Source organism: Mauremys reevesii, linkage group 7 (genome assembly GCF_016161935.1).
Source record: "Mauremys reevesii isolate NIE-2019 linkage group 7, ASM1616193v1, whole genome shotgun sequence".
In the NCBI taxonomy this organism is placed as follows: Eukaryota; Metazoa; Chordata; order Testudines; family Geoemydidae; genus Mauremys; species Mauremys reevesii.
In genome coordinates, this window is record NC_052629.1 from 117,489,908 (window position 1) to 117,508,975 (window position 19,068).

Here is a 19,068-nt window from a genome sequence, read left to right on the forward strand (position 1 = left end):
CAACCTGCATTTTAATATGGCTACATGTAAATTCAGTAGAACCCCATTTATCTGACCCTCCATTAACTGGCTCTCCATGTCAACCAAACAGCCGGTGCACACAGGTCCAGAAGTGGGTGAGCTCTGCAGTGACCACTAGATGGTGCTGCAGCATTGCACTTTCCCATTCTCGGCTTTATCTGGATTTTTGATTATCTGCTCTGGCCCCTATACCAATTACATTGGATAAATGGGGTTCTGCTGTATATGCATCTAGGAACAAAGAATGCTGACTGTACTTACAGAGTGGGGGACTCTGTCCTGGAAGCAGTGACTTCTGAAAAAGTTTTGGAGTCGTGGAGGGTAATCAGCTGAACATGAGCTCCCAATGTGACACTGTAGCCGAAAGAGCTAATGCGATCCTGGGATGTATAAACAGGGGAATTTCGAGTAGCAGTTAAGAGGTAATTTTACCTCTGTATTTAGCACTAGTGCAACCTCTGCTGGAATCCTGTGTCCAGTTCTTGTGCCCACAAGTCAAGAATGATGTAGATAAATTGGAGGGGGTCAAAGAAGAGCCATGAGAATGATTAAAGGATTAGAAAACATGCCTTACGGTGATAGACTCAAAGAGACTCAATCTATTTAGCTTAAAAGGAGATTGAGTGACTTGATTACAGTCCATAAATATCTACGTGGGGAATAAATATTTAATAATGGGCTCTTCAATCTAGCAAAGTATAACACAATCCAATAGCTGGAAGTTAAAGCTAGACACTTCCAACTGGAAATAAAGCATACATTTTTGACAGTGAGGGTAATTAACCAATGGAACAATTTACCAAGGGTTAGAGTGGATTCTCCATCACTATTTTTAAATCAGGGTTGAATCTTTTTTTCTAAATGGCCCGCTCTAGGAATTATTTTGGGGGCAGTTCTCTGGCCTGTGTTATACAGGAAATCAGAGTAGATGATCACAATGGTCCTTTCTCACCTTGGAATCTCTGAATAAATGTTTTGTTTGTACCCAGTGCTGGTTGCTCTGCCAGAGCTTTAAAGCATAAGAACATTGCTAGCTCTGTGTGTAAAGGTATTAATAAGTCTGGTTGCACAGGCCAAGTGCAATGCAATTACAACTGAACTGCAGCTCTGCTACAGCTTTTGGGTAATTTTCATCTTTATCCTGAGAGGTGTTAAGTACCCTTAACTACAGTTTGAAGTTGATGGGAGTTGAGAGTGCTCAGCAGCTTCTGAGAGAAAAAACCTTAGCCTTCATATAGGGAGGAGATTTAGTTACCAAAACATCCTCCAGTGTGGCTCAGTAGCAAGGACATCAAAACCTACTGCCATAAGTAATTGCTGTCTGCAGATTTTAAACTGAGTTTTCTCCATTCCCTCACCACTGATGTGTTCCTATCTTTCTAGATGACAGAAGGCAGGCACTGCCAGGTGCAGCTCCTTGATGACAGGAAGTTGGAACTGCTGGTTCAGGTAAACACCCTTTATGGGGCATCACTTTGCCCAACACAGCCTGGTTTTATAGTGGCATCTATGCTTTTTAATGCAATCCACTTAATTGTATTTTACCAGCTTAAATGGACACAGTCAAACTTTTCTTAAATGTCCATAAGTAAAGTTTTCAAAAACGCCCAAGTTCCATTTTCAGAAGTGATGGAGGACTTATGCTCCTAAATCTCATTGGCTTCTGAGTGCCTGCATCACTTTTGAAATGGGACTTAGACCCCAAGGTCAAAGAGGCACATCTAAAAAACATTTAGCCCTCATCTGTGTGACTAACAAGTCCTCAGATTAGTAACATGGAATGGATTTTAAAAATCTAAATCAGACTTCATCTTTTTGTTATTTGCTTGGATGATAACAAACAGACCTGTCCTGTGTCACTAGTTTCATGTTCTAGCTCTCGGTGCTGTTACATTTGGAAATTTTTCAATAAATAGCTTTTATTTAACATCTGTTCTCATTACAACTTATAACACATTAAGCTCTTCTGAGTTTCAATTTTAAAATCTTTTTGAAAATGATCTGTGTTTTGGGGTAGATGGGACCTTGTCATAAGGGGGGAAAAAAAGGTCTAGTTTTTCTGGGGTATAACAGATTCTATATTGAAAAGTCCTTCCTGCAATAAGGTCCATGAAAAGCCTGAATTCAGTCCAGTCTTTCCCCTAGACTAGCCACTCCTTTCTTCCACTTCTTTTTATACATTTCAACTGGTTTGGGAAGGCTGAAGAACTTAGTTGCCTTTGCTCTCCAACCACTTAGTCATTTATGTCTGGTTCTAAATTTCTGCAGTTCTGACAGGTAAACCGGGGTTTGGAGTCTTGCTGTACTTGGGAAGTCAATACCCAAGGGCACAAGGCTTCATGGGACCCAGCTGGGTAGTAGACTGCATCATGGTGCTTTAAACTACCGGTTTGTGGCAAAGTCCCTTTAAGGCAGCACACCCAGAGAAGACTAGTTTAAAAATAAAATGGCTGAGCTGAATGTAATGATGTGCTGATGATTCTCTCAATAGCCCAAACTTTTGTCTCGGGAGTTACTGGATCTGGTGGCATCACATTTCAACCTCAAAGAAAAGGAGTATTTTGGGATAACGTTTATAGATGATACGTAAGTATCTGTATTTCTTTTTTTAAACAATTGGTGAAATGATTGTTGAAAACCAACATCTCAGTCCGTCCCAAAAAGCATAGAAATTGGACTCCAGGCCAAGCCACAATGATCTAAAGATGACTCCTGTTTTCCTCCCCCTTAGAATGGTCCTAGCTGAGTCAGGATGACACACCATGACAAAACAGAAGGGCGGTTCTATAAAATCCTCTTTGGGTTTATTTGTCCCTTTCTTATTTGTCTTACAAGTGAAAGGTGGAAAAGCTGATTCAGTGTTCTCGCCTTCACATATGAGCACACTCATGCATGCCTTCTCTGGGCAATTAAAAAAAAATTGGGGGAATATGCAAGCATTTTTAGTATGAATCAATTACATCATTTTGTATTTTCTGGCCTCAAACCCAGTATAAACAAACCTTTAATACTTAACTGGCATAACTGCAGAGAAATCTGAAGTCAGATAACACAGTAATAAACTCTCCCTATTTCTGTGCCTTTTGCTTATTTTTCTAGAAGTCTAAACCACTTTTCAGTCTACCAAAAACAGCTGCAAAAGTAGCATGCATTTTAACTCCTTGAATTCCTCTCTCATCCAGTTAGTGAAACCTTCGAGCTGCTGACATTGGTGAGCATGTTGCCTAGCCTCACTGTGCATTTTACTGCGTGACGTTGCACGAGTCACTTTATACTCCCTCATAATGAGCATTTCCAGTGCAACCACATCCCAGCTTCCAGAAATGGCAGAAGAACCGTGCCAAAAACAAGCTCAGCTTGGGAGGGGTGGAGGTTTGCAATAGTAGCCAGTGGAACTGGATCTTGGCCCTAGTTACATCTTTATTACAGGGCTGACGTTAATCCCTGCCCTACCTAGGACATTTCTCGCCCTTTTTAGCACATCCCTTATCACTGTAGGTCACATAGGAAGTCTGTGACAGTAAAGACACCCTTAATCACAAGGCCAACTTTCTTCCCATTGTACAAAGCTGTGCGTCAACCCACAGCTGTAGAGGCAGTACCCTTGCCAGGGATTTTGGGGGTACGGGTGGGGAATAGTGGAGGATGCTCTTTAGAATGTCATAGTAGCTGGGTATCACCACTGTATGAGGAGGTGTCTGCTTCTGAAGCCCTTCTTTGCACTGCCTTGGGTGTATTTTGTGAAGAGCTGCTTTCCTCCCCGGGACTCTTTTTGGAATGTTTTTGCAACGTCCTTGCCCTTTTCATTGTTGTAAAATGTTTTCTTCCAGCATTTCTTCTATAAATAGCTCTAGAGTGATGTTTATACTCCTCCCAACCTCCCAGGAGAACTTCCATGAGACTTTTTTCCCCTCGTTAATTGCTTAGTGGCCGTTCCACCTGCCGAGCTTTTCCAAAGCACTCCCTGGGTATTTCATAAGGGCGGCTAGTATCCCAAAAAAGCAAGCAGAAATTTTGACAAATGACAGAGAATTTATAGGCATCTGCTAAAGACGCCACATGCCTGTCAGTGTTTGGAGTGTGAGCTTGTCACCTCTGGGGGGCGGTCATGCTGTGCAGGCTTGGGGCCTGTCCCGGTGCCAGAATCTCTCAGATGGCAGCACTAGGCATTACTGAGTGCCTGTCTCTCCAAGCTCATCCACGGGGCAAAGTGAGGTGCAAACCACGTCCCCCATTTTGTTCCTACTTGTTATTAAAAATGGTGCTTGGGGAGGCGTGTGTTCTCTTCTCGGTCACTCCCTGTGGACACCACCCTAAACTGATTCAGCCAATGCACTGTTCAATAACAAAGTGTGCAGGGGCGCCTGATTGATCAGATTACAGTGCTTCCACAGACAAGCTGTGCTCTGAAATGTGGGCACCTCGCCCTTCTCTTTAGTGTGAGTTGGCAATTCTCAAAAGCAGGCTTTTCATCTTGGGGGCCTGCATCCGTAGATGCTGGGAAATGACAGCACAACGTGCTTCAGTTTCATCGCGGACACAGTGATTATGGAACCAGCATCTTTCTGCTGTAAAGGGCACCCACCCTTGGTCTACAGGCCAGATCCTCAGCTGGTGTAAATTGGAATGGCTACTTCGAAGTCAATGGAGCTGCTCCAATTTGCAACAGCAGGGCAGGATCTTGCCTTAATGTGGAGGGGAAACATATTAGTTCTTCTGAACTTCATGTCTGATCTTTATGTGACAGTTTTAGGAATGGGGGTGCCCTTGGTTTCTTCAGAGTCCTGAGTGTGAAGTATATCAACGTCTGAAAGGGCAGTAACTAAACAGACATTTGGCCAAATCCTGCCTCGATTGAGGAGTTGAAAGTTTTGTCCCAGACTTTAGTGTGAACAGGATTTCTCAGTCCTGCTCTTCTTAAAAGTGTCGGTTTGAGCAAATGCAAGTGCTGAAGGGAATCTGTTTCAGTATTATTAATGGAACCTGTTCCTCTCCCCCCATATCCCCTCCACCTCCCACTCCCCATTTGTTCCTACAGAGGCCAGAATATATGGCTGCAGTTAGATCATAGAGTTCTGGATCACGACTTGCCCAAGAAACCAGGTCCAGCAACTTTATACTTTGCAGTTCGGTAAGTAATTGTTTTCTGAATGTTTCTATATATACCAAACATTACAGGTTTGATGTATTTATAGCTTTTTGTTTCAAAGGATTGATAATTAATTTGATAGAGGATAATTAATTGATAATTAATTTGATAGAGGAAATAAAAGTCAAAGCCATAGGTGTTGTTTTTAAAAAGCAATTAACTCCTTGATAAATGCTGGTTAGCTATGAGATACTATGGAAATTTGGTTGTTCCCTTTTTAAATCAAAAAAATATGTTATTAAATTAAACTGCCATGGTCAAGATTTTTTTTTTAAAGAATCCTATACTTAAAAAGCTTCCTTGCCTGAATTGCTACTAACAACTTTGATTAGTTAAACTTACTAATTCTTAACAATTAAATTTACTTTTCCCCATTTATGCTGGCGGCTAGTATCTTCCATTTTAGTCAGTCTGGAAAATGAAATGAGGCTGATCTTTTCCACTCTCCAGTTCTAATATGACACAACTTCTTGCTAGATTTTTGCTGAGTTTGTTAAAAAAATTTGTAAGGCACTCTGAGAGAACAGTGATTTGTGTAGCATGGGTAAGTAGGCGCCACAAGGCTGCGCTGTCTGTATTTAGGACACAGTAGGGGGTGGTTCAAGATAAACAGTACCTGGTGTTCACTGAATATGCTTTTCTTCTTGTTAGATTTTGTAGCTTCCCCCATTTTTAAAAAAAAAACCCTAAACTAAGCTTTTCCCTTTAAATATATTTATTACGGGCCCTTCGTTCCTCCTAAACATTCAGTGCCTCTGGCCAGGAAATGCGAAACTGAATCTACCTATTGAACTTCAGTCACTTACATGGCAACAGATCAGAAATACTATCACTGACTTGGCCATCAAATTGGTCACATGACTAACCTTCCCTATTCTTTCATGAAATGTAAAGCGCTCTGTTCCATGTGAGCAGGACCCTGCGCCCTTGCAGAGATCCACTGACCTCGGGCTGCCCTGGCTTGCATCAGAGGACTGAAACTGTGAACAGCCAGTTCGGGGGGGGAAGGTATCTTAAAGCCACCTTTACACACATGCTTCCTGAGCTGTGCTGTGCGCACCTTGGCTGGGAGGGAAGATCTAGGCCAGGACCTGTTACGTATTCCTTACAAGATGAGAGATTGGAAAGCACTGAAAGAGTTAATACAGAGAGAAAGAGTTGACTTGGGAGGAGAACCTGCTGGAAGCTAATTTTAAGCCCAAGCACTTTGGGGTAGAATTTGCATCTTAGGGGCATAAAAGCTTAAACTATTTTAAAATGAGCAAGTAGGTAGTGCATGGAGAGGCCTTTAGAAAGGAAAAGAGGAGGATATAGGAATAGTTGACAATACACAAGTTATTTAGTGCTACAGAAAATATATATTCTAATAGTGCCTTTAAGATCTGCGTATAGTTCTGACGTGTGAGCAACAGTGGGTTTTCACACCCTGGCACATGCCTTGGGTGGTTAGCGCCCACACGCTTATCTCTCCCTAACACATGTGCCTTGTCATCGTCTATTCTTTAATTAAACCCAGATGCGAGCAGTCGAAAGATTGGCAGAGGCCTTGGAGGTTTTTCGCCTTCCTCTGCAGCGTGTGGCACGGGTCACTTGCTGAAGGATTCTCTGCACCTTGAGGTCTTTAAACCACGATTTGAGGACTTCAGTAACTCAGACATAGGTTAGGGGTTTGTTACAGGAATGGGTGGGTGAAATTCTGTGGCCTGCGTTGTGCAGGAGGTCAGACTAGATGACCATAATGGTCCCTCCTGACCTTAAAGTCTATGAGTCAATGAGAAAGGCTAGGTACAGCGCTGTGTGCACACAACTTCAGTGGAAAGGCAGGGGCAGGGAGAGAGAGCAACGCTCCTGCTTAGCACAACACAGGCCTGTGTGGGCCATGTGACCTCAGAATTCTGCCTCGGACCAGAACTGAGGTAGAAATGGTGCCGGTGCTTCCTACTGCACGTCTCCTGCCAGTTTAACGCCTCGTGGTTTTGGGTTTAAACAAGTCTTGTGTCTGCTGGGTATAAAATGCATGGTTTTAAAACAGGAGCAAGGAAGAGCCATTTCGTAAACACAAAATAACTGATGGAAGGGGTCAAGGAGATTTACTTGGGGGATAAAGAGCAAATGTGAACATTAGCCTTTTGAGCAATGTGCCTTCTCTCCCCCCAACACTTTTTAACACCTTTGCCAGAGGAAATTAGCATCGTCCCCGTTCCTAGGCTTTTGTCTGTCAACTTCAGCATTTACACTGCCGGCTTTTCGGGGCAGGGCCTTGTTCTTCCTATGTTGTCGGGAGAGAGAGACTGAACTGGGTGTGGGGCGTGGAGGCCCAGTATGTAAGGACTCCATAAGAGGGGCCCCAGGAAGGGAATGTTTTGATTACCTGTGGACTGGGAGTTATGAAGGGGCCCTGAAGAGGGGAGAAATTGGCACCAGGGCATTGCAGAGTGACCTCTGGCCTGCTCAGGAATCAGCCACCCTGCTACACCACCGACCTGCATTAGGAGACTGGACCGGGTGGCCCCAAATGTTCCATCGTTCTGAGAAGCCCATGCATTGATAGTGAACTGTTCATACCTTGCAGCGATGTAGCTAAAAAAAGGCTTTACGGGGCTGTGTTATCTTGCTTTGAGAGATGAGTGCTTCCGGAATTATAGATGTTCATTGTCTAAGCAGCGTTTCATGTGTAACGTTCATAGTCTTGGTGCTGTTTAGTGTAATATCCCAAGTGAGTATTAGGGGAAAAGCACACAGCAAAAGCAACTTATAGAACTTGTCATTTTTATTATTTAGTATTTCTAGAGAGTGACAGCAAAGTTCTTGGCTTTGTGTATGTGCATAAAGTGTTATGTGGTCCAGACGCTGATCTCATTTATGCCAGTGTAATTCTGGAATAACTCCGTTGTATTTACTGGAATTACTACAGATGCTCATGTAGCTGAGGTCAGTATCTGGGCTGTGATCCCTGCCCATCCATCTAGCCATAGAACATACTGTATGCTTAGATGGAGGGATTAAAAGATGGGTGTCCCTTGGTAATCCAAGAGGCATGGGATTTAGTTTCAGGATATGTTTTTGAGGGCATGCGTTCTTTTCTGGTAGTTTAAATCCAAGTAAATATGACACTGTAGCAAGCCCTCGCCATCTAAGAATGTGACCGTTACCGCACCGTGGCCGCTAATGTCTGCAGAGTGGCAGTGAGGCCAGAGCTCAGATCCTCCCTAAACTAGGGTGACCAGATGACTCAATTTTGTAGGGACAGTTCCGATTTTTGGGTCTGTTTCTTATGTAGGCTCCTATTTCCCCCCGCACCCGCTGTCCCGATTTTTCACATTTGCTGTCAGGTCACCCTACCCTAAACAGCAGTATAGCCCCTTTGTACTTGAGCCAAAGGAGAATTTGTTTCAGACCAGGACATGTCAGAATCAGTACTGCTATGCAGCCAGTAGAGAGCAGAGGTATGTCAGCTAGTCCATGACAACACAGGCAGTAATGGTACAAGCTCACAACGACGAGCATGTCAAGGAGAGGCCAGCGGAGCAAGGCTTCAGAGAGGAAACGTGATTTCAGGAGGGTTTTGATAGTATATGGAGAGGTTATTCGGCACTCGAAGAGAAGGGAGGATGGTTCAAAGCATAAGGGGCTGCATGGAAGAAAGTGCAGACAGGGCCGCCCAGAGGATTCCGGGGGCCCGGGGTCTTCGGCGGCGGGGGGCCCTTCCGTTCTGGGACCCACCGCCGAAGTGCCCCGAAGACCCGCGGCGGGCCCCCTCCCCGCCGCCGAATTACCACCGAAGCGGGACCCGCCGCCGAAGTGCAGCCCGGTCTTCCGCGGTAATTCGGCGGAGGGGGGCCCCCGCCGCGGGTCTTCGGGGCACTTCGGCGGCGGGTCCCGGAACGGAAGGGCCCCCCCGCCGCCGAATTACCGCCGAAGACCGAGCTGAATTTCGGGGGCGGGTCCCGCTCCGTCTTCGGCGGTAATTCGCCAGCGGGTGGGGGGTCCTTCTGCCCCGGAGAGGAAGGACCCCCCCGCTGGCGAAGACCGGGAGCGAAGAAGCTCCTGCGCCCGGCCCCGCAAGAGTTTTCTGGGGCCCCCCGGAGCGAGTGAAGGACCCCGCTCCAGGGGCCCCGAAAAACTCTGGTTGGGGCCCCTGTGGGGCTCGGGGCCTGGGGCAAATTGCCCCTCTTGCCCCCCGCCTCTGGGCGGCCCTGAGTGCAGACGCTTCAGACAAAGCCTTTGGAATCACCATGTGTAAAGAATTCCCTTAGCAAATCAGCCAAGCGCTTCCTGGTTGTGAGCCTTTGCAAATAAGAAAACACTCTTTCCTTTAGAGGACTCCACATTCCTAAGCATTCCTAAGAGCTGCCAAGAGCTCTGCAGCATGGCCACGCTGTAAACAGATGCCCTTGCACCTGTTGTATTTAGTCAGACAAAAAGGGGTTTCTGAAAGGCTGGTGAACAGAGGGAGCTGCCCCTTGTGGGAAGAAGATGCACTGGATCAGAAGGGTTCAGTGTCGGGTTTTTCATGGTTAGAGAGAGGTCAGATGACACGAGTGTGCCTCTACCCTCTGGTTCTTAAACTCCACATGCTGGCAACTGAACCTCAGGGTACCATGTGACAGCCCTGATCATCTCCATAGTAATCCCACGGGATGCCTACTTACCAGGGCTGGCTCCAGCGTTTTTGCCGCCCCAGGCAGCGCGGGGAGCGCCGTGATTGGTGGCACTTTGGCAGCAGGTCCTTCCCTCCGAGACGACTGAGGGACCCACCACTGAATTGCCACCAAAGACCCGGACGTGCCGCCCCTTTCCATTGGCCGTCCCAAGCACCTGCTTCCTGCGCTGGTGCCTGGAGCCGGCCCTGCTACTTACAGACACTGCTCAGCACTGATAAACATTTAGGGCCCTTTGCACCCCTCCAGTGCACAGTATGGAAAGCTGCTAACGCACCTGAGTCCTAGCAAAATGCAGTCAGGGAGGAGCACGGGAGGAGAACAACCACTGTGCCAAATGCTTCCCCAGTCCTGGAGCCAACAGCACCTCCTCCAGATGACAGAACAAGGAGTAATGGTCTCAAGTTGCAGTGGGGGAGGTCTAGGTTGGATATTAGGAAACACTATTTCACTAGGAGGAATAGATTACCTAGGGAGGTGGTGGAATCTCCTTCCTTAGAGGTTTTTAAGGTCAGACTCGACAAAGCCCTGGCTGGGATGATTTAGTTGGGGATTTTCCTGCTTTGAGCAGGGGGTTGGACTAGATGACCTCCTGAGGTCCCTTCCAACCCTGATATTCTATGATTCTATGATTCCTCCACATGGGATCCCACCATACTGGTTCAGGGCGGGGGTGGCGTGGCTGGCAGTTGGGGACAGAGCCAGGAAGCAGCATTCCAAGCTTGTATTATTTCCAATGGACATTCTAGTTTGTTCTGAGCAACCTTGCTGAGTCCTGTCTATGGCTTGCCCCCAGAGCCCCATGGGGGAAGACTGTGCGTACCTATGGACAGGGAGCTCTGAGACAGCACACTCCTGAACTGGCCCTTGTTTCAGAGGGAAGGGGAAATCTAGAACAGTGCGGAGAGGCCGGCTCTCTGTGCAAAGTCTTGGAACTAGAACTCCCATGAGTTCCTGGACCCGATGTGATTCCAAGGTCACGCATCCACCAACCTTCCACGCCAGCACTAATCCCTCTGCCACGGTGGATTTTGCATTGGCTTTGTCGAGTTGTAACAGAGTTTGCGTTACCCTTTTCCAATTCCAGGGTGTCTTTCCTCTGCTTAAGAGGATGACTTGCCTCTTTGAAATCTGACAGGGTTTTCAAAAGAGATGAAAAGTTGTCAAATAGCTCGTATCTGTTTAACAGGGTGTTTGTCATTCCCTTTTTGCGATCTCTCCTCAGGTCTTTCTGCTTGTTCCCTACGAATAGGCAGGAAATTAAATGCAATAAGTCATAGTTCCTCTGAACCATCTGTACTGCAGGGGAACAAAAAATGAGGAAATCAGAATGACATGGGAGGGGAACAGAACCTGGGTTAGAAAATAAAGTCGCTTTGTTCTTTTTTTCAGGTTTTACATTGAAAGCATCTCCTTTCTGAAGGACAAAAACACAGTAGAACTCTTTTTTCTGAACGCAAAATCTTGTGTGCACAAGGTAACGTGTGATGTCTTTTGAAACCTTTACCCATTATTATGCATTTTCAGGTATTAGAGCCCATCACTAGACTGGCTGATAAATTAGGTATTAATGAAATCATATTTCTAGAGTATATTGAAGGATTCAGATCTAAACACTCCTGCAACTTCAGGTATGTGGATGAATGGGTCGGCAATGGTTTCAGGATGCGATTTTCACAGCCCTCTGGCTAAACCAAAATCCCACATCCAAATATCTGTTTGAAATCTGGATCAGAATTTCGCAGCTAGCCCTCAGCAATAAGTGACATTATACATGCGCTTCACACATACATGTAATATTGAATTGCTAACGCAAGTGTCTACCTTAGTTCTTCATTAATCTCAACCACAGCTCTGCATCAAGATCAAAGGGAGCATATGGCCCTGTGCGCAAGACACATTCATTTGAATGTGGTTACTTCTTTCCCTGAAGGTACTCCATAAAGTCAAGAACAAAGAGAACATACTTTTAATATATGTATACAAGTGTATGTACATGTGTATATATGTGTACACACACACACACACACACACACACTCTCTCTCTCTCTCTCTCTCTCTCTCTCTCACTCACTTTCTGGTTAGGAAGTTAACACTTTGTGTATAGAAAATTCAAAAATTCACACTGGAATGTCATGTCATGCTACCATGTTTTAAACAGTATAAATTAGCTCTCCAGAGGAAGGGGAATATCCCTAATCCTAAATGAGGATTGTATGGGCACATCAAACCCTTACCTATGCCAGTCTGCCAAACCTTTGCTGTAACAGGAACCATGTTTCAATAAACTCCAGTGCAGCAGTGCCTAATGTTGCTGTGATTTTTCTGGTGCTGTAAAGTCAAGCAGCTGGCACTTCTGTTGTTTTTCATGCAACCTGCTTAGTTGTGACAGATATTAGAGAGAAACAGAATAATCTGCTCATTCACTAACTGGTGTAGTGAGTCCATGTATTAGTTCAAATTCATCCCCGTGCAGCTCCATTGTTTGCTAGCATTCACACACATCGCATTTTAAAGGTTTGTAGATCAAGAGCTGTTGTTTCTGGCTGGGTGGAAACCTCACACAGAATATTTAATGGCAAGAATGTGGCTCTCACTTGTATAGGAATTTGTTTCTGAGAGAGAGAGGAAAATGGAAGCCCGCTTCCCACCCCTCAGCCCCCCAAAAGTTTTAAAAAAACAAACAAAAAAAACAAAGTAAACATCTGTTAAGAGTCCTGGACCTCATTGGTCGAGCTTAATAGCCGATGAGTCTCAAGTTCAGTCTATTTGTCCTCTCAAGTAAGTGTCTTGGAAGTTGGTAGAAATTAAATGCTAGTCACATCAAAACATCAGGTTGTCTGGTAAGTATGTGTGTGTGTATTTATGTGTATGCAGTATAAAAGACAAGGGGAAAAAATACTCCATATATAAACATATATGTCATCTAGCCAGCCAGGAAGACTTGCATCTGGCCCTGATGAATATTATTATTCACACAGCATAGTTGTATAATATTGAAACTGATGATCATGTGCAAAGTGCTGGAATAAACATTGTGTATCATGCAGTGATTTACTTCAGCACTTTGTGTGTCACTGTTTGAATGAGAGCCCTTTTTATTTCACTAGGCCTGTGCTTTAATTGGTATTAGCGTACAAAGTGCCAGCTGCCTGATTTTGCACAGCACAACTGCCAGAAGATGAGAGAAATAGTTTTCCCTAGTGTACAGTTTCTATAGGAAGCATAAGGAGAGGGAGCTTGGCTTAAAATTCAGAAAGGAGGTTTGCTATAAAGAAAAGTTTCAGAGCAGCATTGGGATACTAACAAAGTACAGTAAAACCAGACAGCCCTTCTCTGTGTAACTTCTCATTCCAAGCTGGTGAAATGAACACTGAGCAAAGACATTTATCTCTGTATATAGATCATTACAAAATCAGAGCAGACCGGTTTCCTCCTAGCCATGCTGGTTAAAACTGATGCTGCACAGGCAGGACAGCAGCAGTCCAGGGGAACAGTTTTATCTTCGCTTGCTAATAACATTGTGTGTACAGTCTGGCAAGGAGTCAGAAGGAACAGCACCTATGTCAATTGGGGTTTGAAGACAATACTGCAGCACTATGACCTAAGTGTCTTCACTTGGCTTCACGTTGGGGTACCATCCCGAAAGATCCTAACACTGCAGGATCCCATGCCAAGAGAACAAGATCGGGGTCGAGCTTTTCTGAACTCGTCAGTGCAAGCCTGAATATCGGTGGGTTCAGCTATCTCTGCTTGTCGTGTTGGGAACATGCTACACCGTGCAGTACAATACCATCCCCCTAACTCACCTCAATAAATCCCTTCTTTTTGATTGCAAGCTCTTTGGGGCAGGGACTGTCACTGTTTTCACAGCACCAAGCACAGCAGGGCTCCACCTGGCTGCTGCATTATAAATGTTAACATCTTGGGCTTGATTATTAGTATTTATGCGTACACTTCTCTGTTCATGGCAGTAATGCGATTTGCAACAATTCTTGATGGTATATTGAATATTCCTAATGAGTTAGATAAAGCCATAAATATGTGGGATTTGCATGTGCGAAAGGGCTGATGGTACGTATAAAAGTGGGCAATCAGTTGTGTGTGGGTGGAAAAGCTGAAGGGTGGCTGGAAATTTGAGTCAAATTCATCTTTGGCATAGCTCCATTGAAGTCAGTGGATTTACCCTAGGGATAAATTTGGCCCATTGCCTTTTAACACTAAAATGAGTTACTTTCTGGTTATTTAATGCCATTTGGGGAACATCTGATCAGAATTATGTGAGATTTCAGCTCATTAGAGATGATCAAAAATGCAGTTTACATTTGTGTTGAATTAACACTCTCATTTAAGAACTGGACTGCAGATGAAACGATAGGCACCTCAAACATATTCAAAAGCCACACTAACTCAATAAACATCGTAGTCACTTTCATTTGTGCTTCAGGACAAGGAGACGCAGTCCGAGGAAAGTGTAGTGTCAGCCACAAAATATAACCACATTCCCAACTTCAGTGAAGCAACCTACTGCTAGTCATTAATGACAGATCCGATGTTCTCTGGTATTTCCCAGTAGTTAATCCAGGTAGGGAAGCTTAGACTTGTTGTGTGGGTTTCTTGTTTTGTTCTTGTTTTTGTTTTGTTTTTCTGCTCCACTCATATTGCATGTCGTAAGGAGCCCCAATGTCTTTAAAAGCAACAACCTATCCATGAAGCACATGATGCAGGGATCTCTGTAATGCACCTGTGCACTCTGTTTACCTGAATGATGAGATATTAAAGGCCGTATCCTACTCTAGATCTTTACATGAAGCTCCATTGTGGGACAGGAACGCAGTTCAAAAGGTGGGTGATCAGAAGATGGGTGTGAGGGAAGAATGGAAACCTGGATGGGTTGATAAAGATGGCTTAAAATAGCATCTTAATTATTTTCACAGGACTGTTCTCCATGTTCTTTCACATTTCACTGTTTAAAAAACAGAGAGAAACTTTAAAAAAAGCTCCAGTTCAGGAAAGCACTTGCGCCTGTATTTAGCTTAAAGTGTGTGCTTAACTTCCGGTGACTTTAATGGGATTTAGGCAAATGCTTAACTCTAAAGCACACTTTCTTTCCTGAATACTGATGCATTCCTGACTCAGAGCCTAGCTGGATGGGTATGTGCAGTTGCAGAGTGAGCCGTGTGTTGGTGCACATTTCAGTGGTACTGTATCCACGTGGGGTGAAATTCACCCTTGTGCCAAGGGCTGGTGCAAGGCTTAAGCAACAGCCAAGTCCTACTTTGAGGGACCAAGTCATACTTAAATGTGACCTAGGCCTTGTGCCAGTCCACTGCCCAGGAGGACTTTTCCCCATGGCTTGTAAAGTACCGTAGAATCCTTCAGGCTGAAAGTGCTACCTAATTATGTAATTATTAATAAAACATTTATTGGCGTCATGCTTTTCACGTGAGAAGCGCTCCGTAGAATTTAGTCCTTGTGTGTCTATGGGGCAGTTTCTCTGAAGCTCGTCTGTAGTTTAGGTCCAGTGCTCTGATTTAGTTTCCATGCTTTTCCTCCTCCAATACAAGAGGAATTTTTAATATAGGAGAAGGGAGATCAATGCCTTCAATATCTTGGGTCCAGATTCTGATACTTATTCCCGTTCAGGAGCACTTTGCTTCACAAGGGGTCATTTGGATTTCAGTGGGCTGGCTCACAGCGTAAGGTGCTACTCAGTGTGAGTAAAAGTGGCAGAATCTAACTAGCCTACCAGACCAGCATCTCCAGCCGCCCTAGCAGGGCGCGGTGCCTGCTGCACTTTAACGGAGCCCTGGGTCACTGTGCAGGGGGACCCTGCTGGCCCCGGGGAGTCTGGACAGTCCTTTTGCTCCAGGCTGCACTTACTGGAGAACAACCAGCCCCCATGGAGCAGAAAACAACCCTGCTCTACATAACTTCTCTCCTCGAGCTCCCTTTGGAGTGCCAAGCCAGCGACCCCTTTCCACGGAGGAAGCTGGGCAGCCAGTCAGACATATGATCCCCATAGTAAGTGTATGATTGACTAGGGGGTCGCGCTCTTTGTAACTTCGGTAGGCCAAGTGTATTGCACACGCCAGGGGCTCCTTGCATCCCTCTATTTCCCCCGCCCCACCAGGTCCCTGTGTGCCACCCTCCCATCCTCTTCTATTTCAAGGACTCCCTGCAACCCCTCCCACCTCCCTTGTGCCAATGGCTCCCTGCCCCCCATGGTCCCCTCCCCCCATGCAGTTGTTCCCCATTCTCCCCACTTCCATCCCACAGGATCTGTGTGCATCCCATTTGTCTCTTCCCTCCCCAAGGCACAGCAGGGGCTCTGTGGGCCCCCCATTCGCTCCCTCTGCTACATGCCAGAGTGACTGTGTCACCCCCCACCACCACCACCTCCAAGTCACCCGTCACCTATTCCAGGGTGTCTGTGTGGCCCCTCTATTCCCTACTCCCTGTCTTCCCCCTGCCCCTTGTGGATTCTGCTTTGCCCCTCACACACCACTTCCCCCCTCTGGTCCCTGCTTCCTCCACTTTTCACCCTCTCTCTCTGGTCCCTGCTACACTGTCTCCATCCACACTCTTGCCTCCTCCCCATCCGGGTCCCCATTTCCCCCTCACACTCTGCTCTTCCCCCGCCCTGCCAGTCCCCTCCTTACAAGCTCTCTTTCTGCGCCTCTCCTGTTTCTGTTAGAGCCCAGGCCACAGCCATTCTCCCGCAGCAGGTTAAGCTGCTGCCTCTGATATGTGTGGGCAGCAGAGTGAGTCTTCTGCCTGCAGCACCAGTCAGGCCAGGGCCCTGATTTTTCCTGTGAATCAAGCTTTTCTGGTGTTCCGATTTGCAGCAATAGCCTTGTGCCCACTGATGACGAGAATGTTCCCCGAGAGTTTGGAATTGATTGTGCTACAGACAAACAGAGAAATGCTCTGAGTTGAGCATTTCACCTGGCTTCGCTTGGCCAATTAACCAGGTTTACTTTCACACTCCTGCTGCCCTATCTTGACCACAGGTACTTCAGCAGCAAAGACTTTCATCACTGACTTGTCTTTCAGCACCATCCGTGCTTGTGCAATGCATGTTATGTAAGGTCCTTGCAGCAAGTAATACCAAGTTGCACACCTAAAGAAAAAACTCCTACTACATACTAGCCTGCACAATTCATTCCGTGTTTACTGTGCTGTCCACCTGACTTTGCTTTCCCCATGAACCATGCAAGACAAACAATGCAAATAAAACCCCATTTAAGGTGAACTGAGCTGTGCCACTCAGATGTGCTAAAGGAGTGTTTCCTTATCACTGGCGCATGCGTGAGTACTGGTACTTCAGGCTTTTATAACTAGTACTCTAGGCTCCCTTCCCCACCGCTCCCTGATGAGCTGCTGTTTTTTTTTGTTTTGTTCTGGACATCACTGCAGCTCATGTCCCATTCACTTCTGAGTGGTCTAATAACCTGCCATGTAGCTAAGCCTGGTCTTGCACCAAACCTGGTCTTGCAGTCTGCCTCCCTCCTTCATGTTTTGCCTGGAGTTTGGAGCAGCCCAATGTCCACTGCCAGTTAGCGCATGGACAACTGAATGGCAGGCAGTGCTAAGTGCTATAGGGATGAATAACAAAGAAAAGAGTTCCTGTCTCCAGAGATCTGAATCTAGATGTCAGATTGGACACAGCATGTGAACAGGGAAGAGTGGATTGGGGCAGATGGAGCATGTAACAAAGTGAATGGAGTTTAGCAGGAAGTTCTGAAGTCTCAGCTCACCACTTGGCTAACCAAGGCCTGACAGTCGTGAGTTTTAGGCATCTCAGCTGAGGTAGGCCTGAGCCCCTGATATGGACACCAGGGATCACTGCCAGGAAAGAGATCTGAGACGTTCTCTATCCCTACTTCAGCTGCTGATCGACAGCACCTACCAGTCAGTGGCTGCTATTTCAGTCTCAGGGTTGCATTAGCTTCTGAGCAGCTATCCAACCCCTGCACTCAGCCATGAAGGAGCTTCCATGGAGTGGCTCTCTGTGGTGCACTGGGGCTTCACATTGTGCACGCTTTCTATGGCTCCTGCCTCCTCAATTGAGCAGGACTCAGCGGTTTCACTGCACCTGGTATTCTGTACACCTCTGCTTTATACATTAATGAGAAAAACCTGTGCACCACACTGTGTAATTAAATAATTATGGGATCTCCATAACAAACCAATCTGCTCTCCACCAGTTGGATCGAGTGCAATACGTGCAGCTAGAGCTCTCGATAATGAAGGGACTTGCGGAGTGTCTGCCAGTGCCATTAGTAAGTTCCCACTGTCTTCTGGATTCTGGTATCTCCTGACTTTTTTGAGTGCTTGACTTTGCAACCTTAATGTTCTTTTAAAGTAGGTTTTGTTAATGGAACTTGCTGTTTTAAAACAAAACACAACCCCCAAATCCAGACATCTTATCATGTGGAACCACGCTGACCCCCCAAAAACAGGGTTTGGACCTTTAGATTCACTGCACTGATCTCACCCCTTCAGCTAATGGAGAACTGGGGCCCATCTCCCTCTGCTCCTCCCTGCCCTTCCTGCATTCAAATCAACCTGCTGCCACCACCACCGCCTCCTCGTCCAGAAGCAGGAGCACTGAAGGCAGAGGAGGGAATGTCCCTGCTCACAGCCCCTGGCTGGTGGGTTGATAGGAGCAGGGAAGTTCTTCTTAGGCCCTGCAGTCCCAGGAAGAAGCACGACCCATGGGGATGGCACATGCTCAGTCTGGTCAGCATGTAGGAGCTGTGGGGGGATGGAGCATGCTCAGTGCAGACAGAGAATTTGGTGAATTTAACTGCCATACTTGAACAAGTCTCAGCTGAGCATGTGTAAACTGAGGTGGTTTTTTTGTTTTAGGCCTATAAATTAGTCACGTTTGGGCAAATTTTCAGGGAAATGGCAAAAGGCATCCTTGGTGCTGGGGTGGCGCTTCTGACAAATTTCAAGTCCCTACTCTACAGCACAGAGGTGCTAGAGTTTCTCAACAAAATCATGGGCAAAGCAGTGTATTTTCCCTTATCTCACTCTGAGAAATAGTCTCAACTATTTGATCTAAAACTTTCCCCAAAAATATCAGTGGAGACAGATGTCTGGCATGGAAAATTTCAGCCCAAATGATTTAACTTTGGCAAAGGTATAAGCCACTGAAAACTGGGTCTTATAATGGGATGTGTGGAGCAATCTTACCTCTAGGTGACACTATTAGCTCTGCCTATAATT

The 19,068-nt window shown here is 45.9% G+C and overlaps 1 protein-coding gene across 5 annotated transcripts in view; it reads left to right on the forward strand.

Moving 5' to 3' along the window:
* Positions 1-19,068, forward strand: part of FRMD4B (FERM domain containing 4B) — a 194,210-nt gene that overhangs the window by 112,620 nt on the left and 62,522 nt on the right. For all 5 annotated transcript variants that reach the window (XM_039482199.1, XM_039482197.1, XM_039482195.1 and 2 more), the window contains 4 exons: positions 1,405-1,470; positions 2,513-2,607; positions 5,060-5,152; positions 11,224-11,308. In XM_039482199.1, the coding sequence (XP_039338133.1) occupies positions 1,405-1,470; positions 2,513-2,607; positions 5,060-5,152; positions 11,224-11,308 (339 nt within the window). The remainder of the gene's footprint in view (positions 1-1,404; positions 1,471-2,512; positions 2,608-5,059; positions 5,153-11,223; positions 11,309-19,068) is intronic.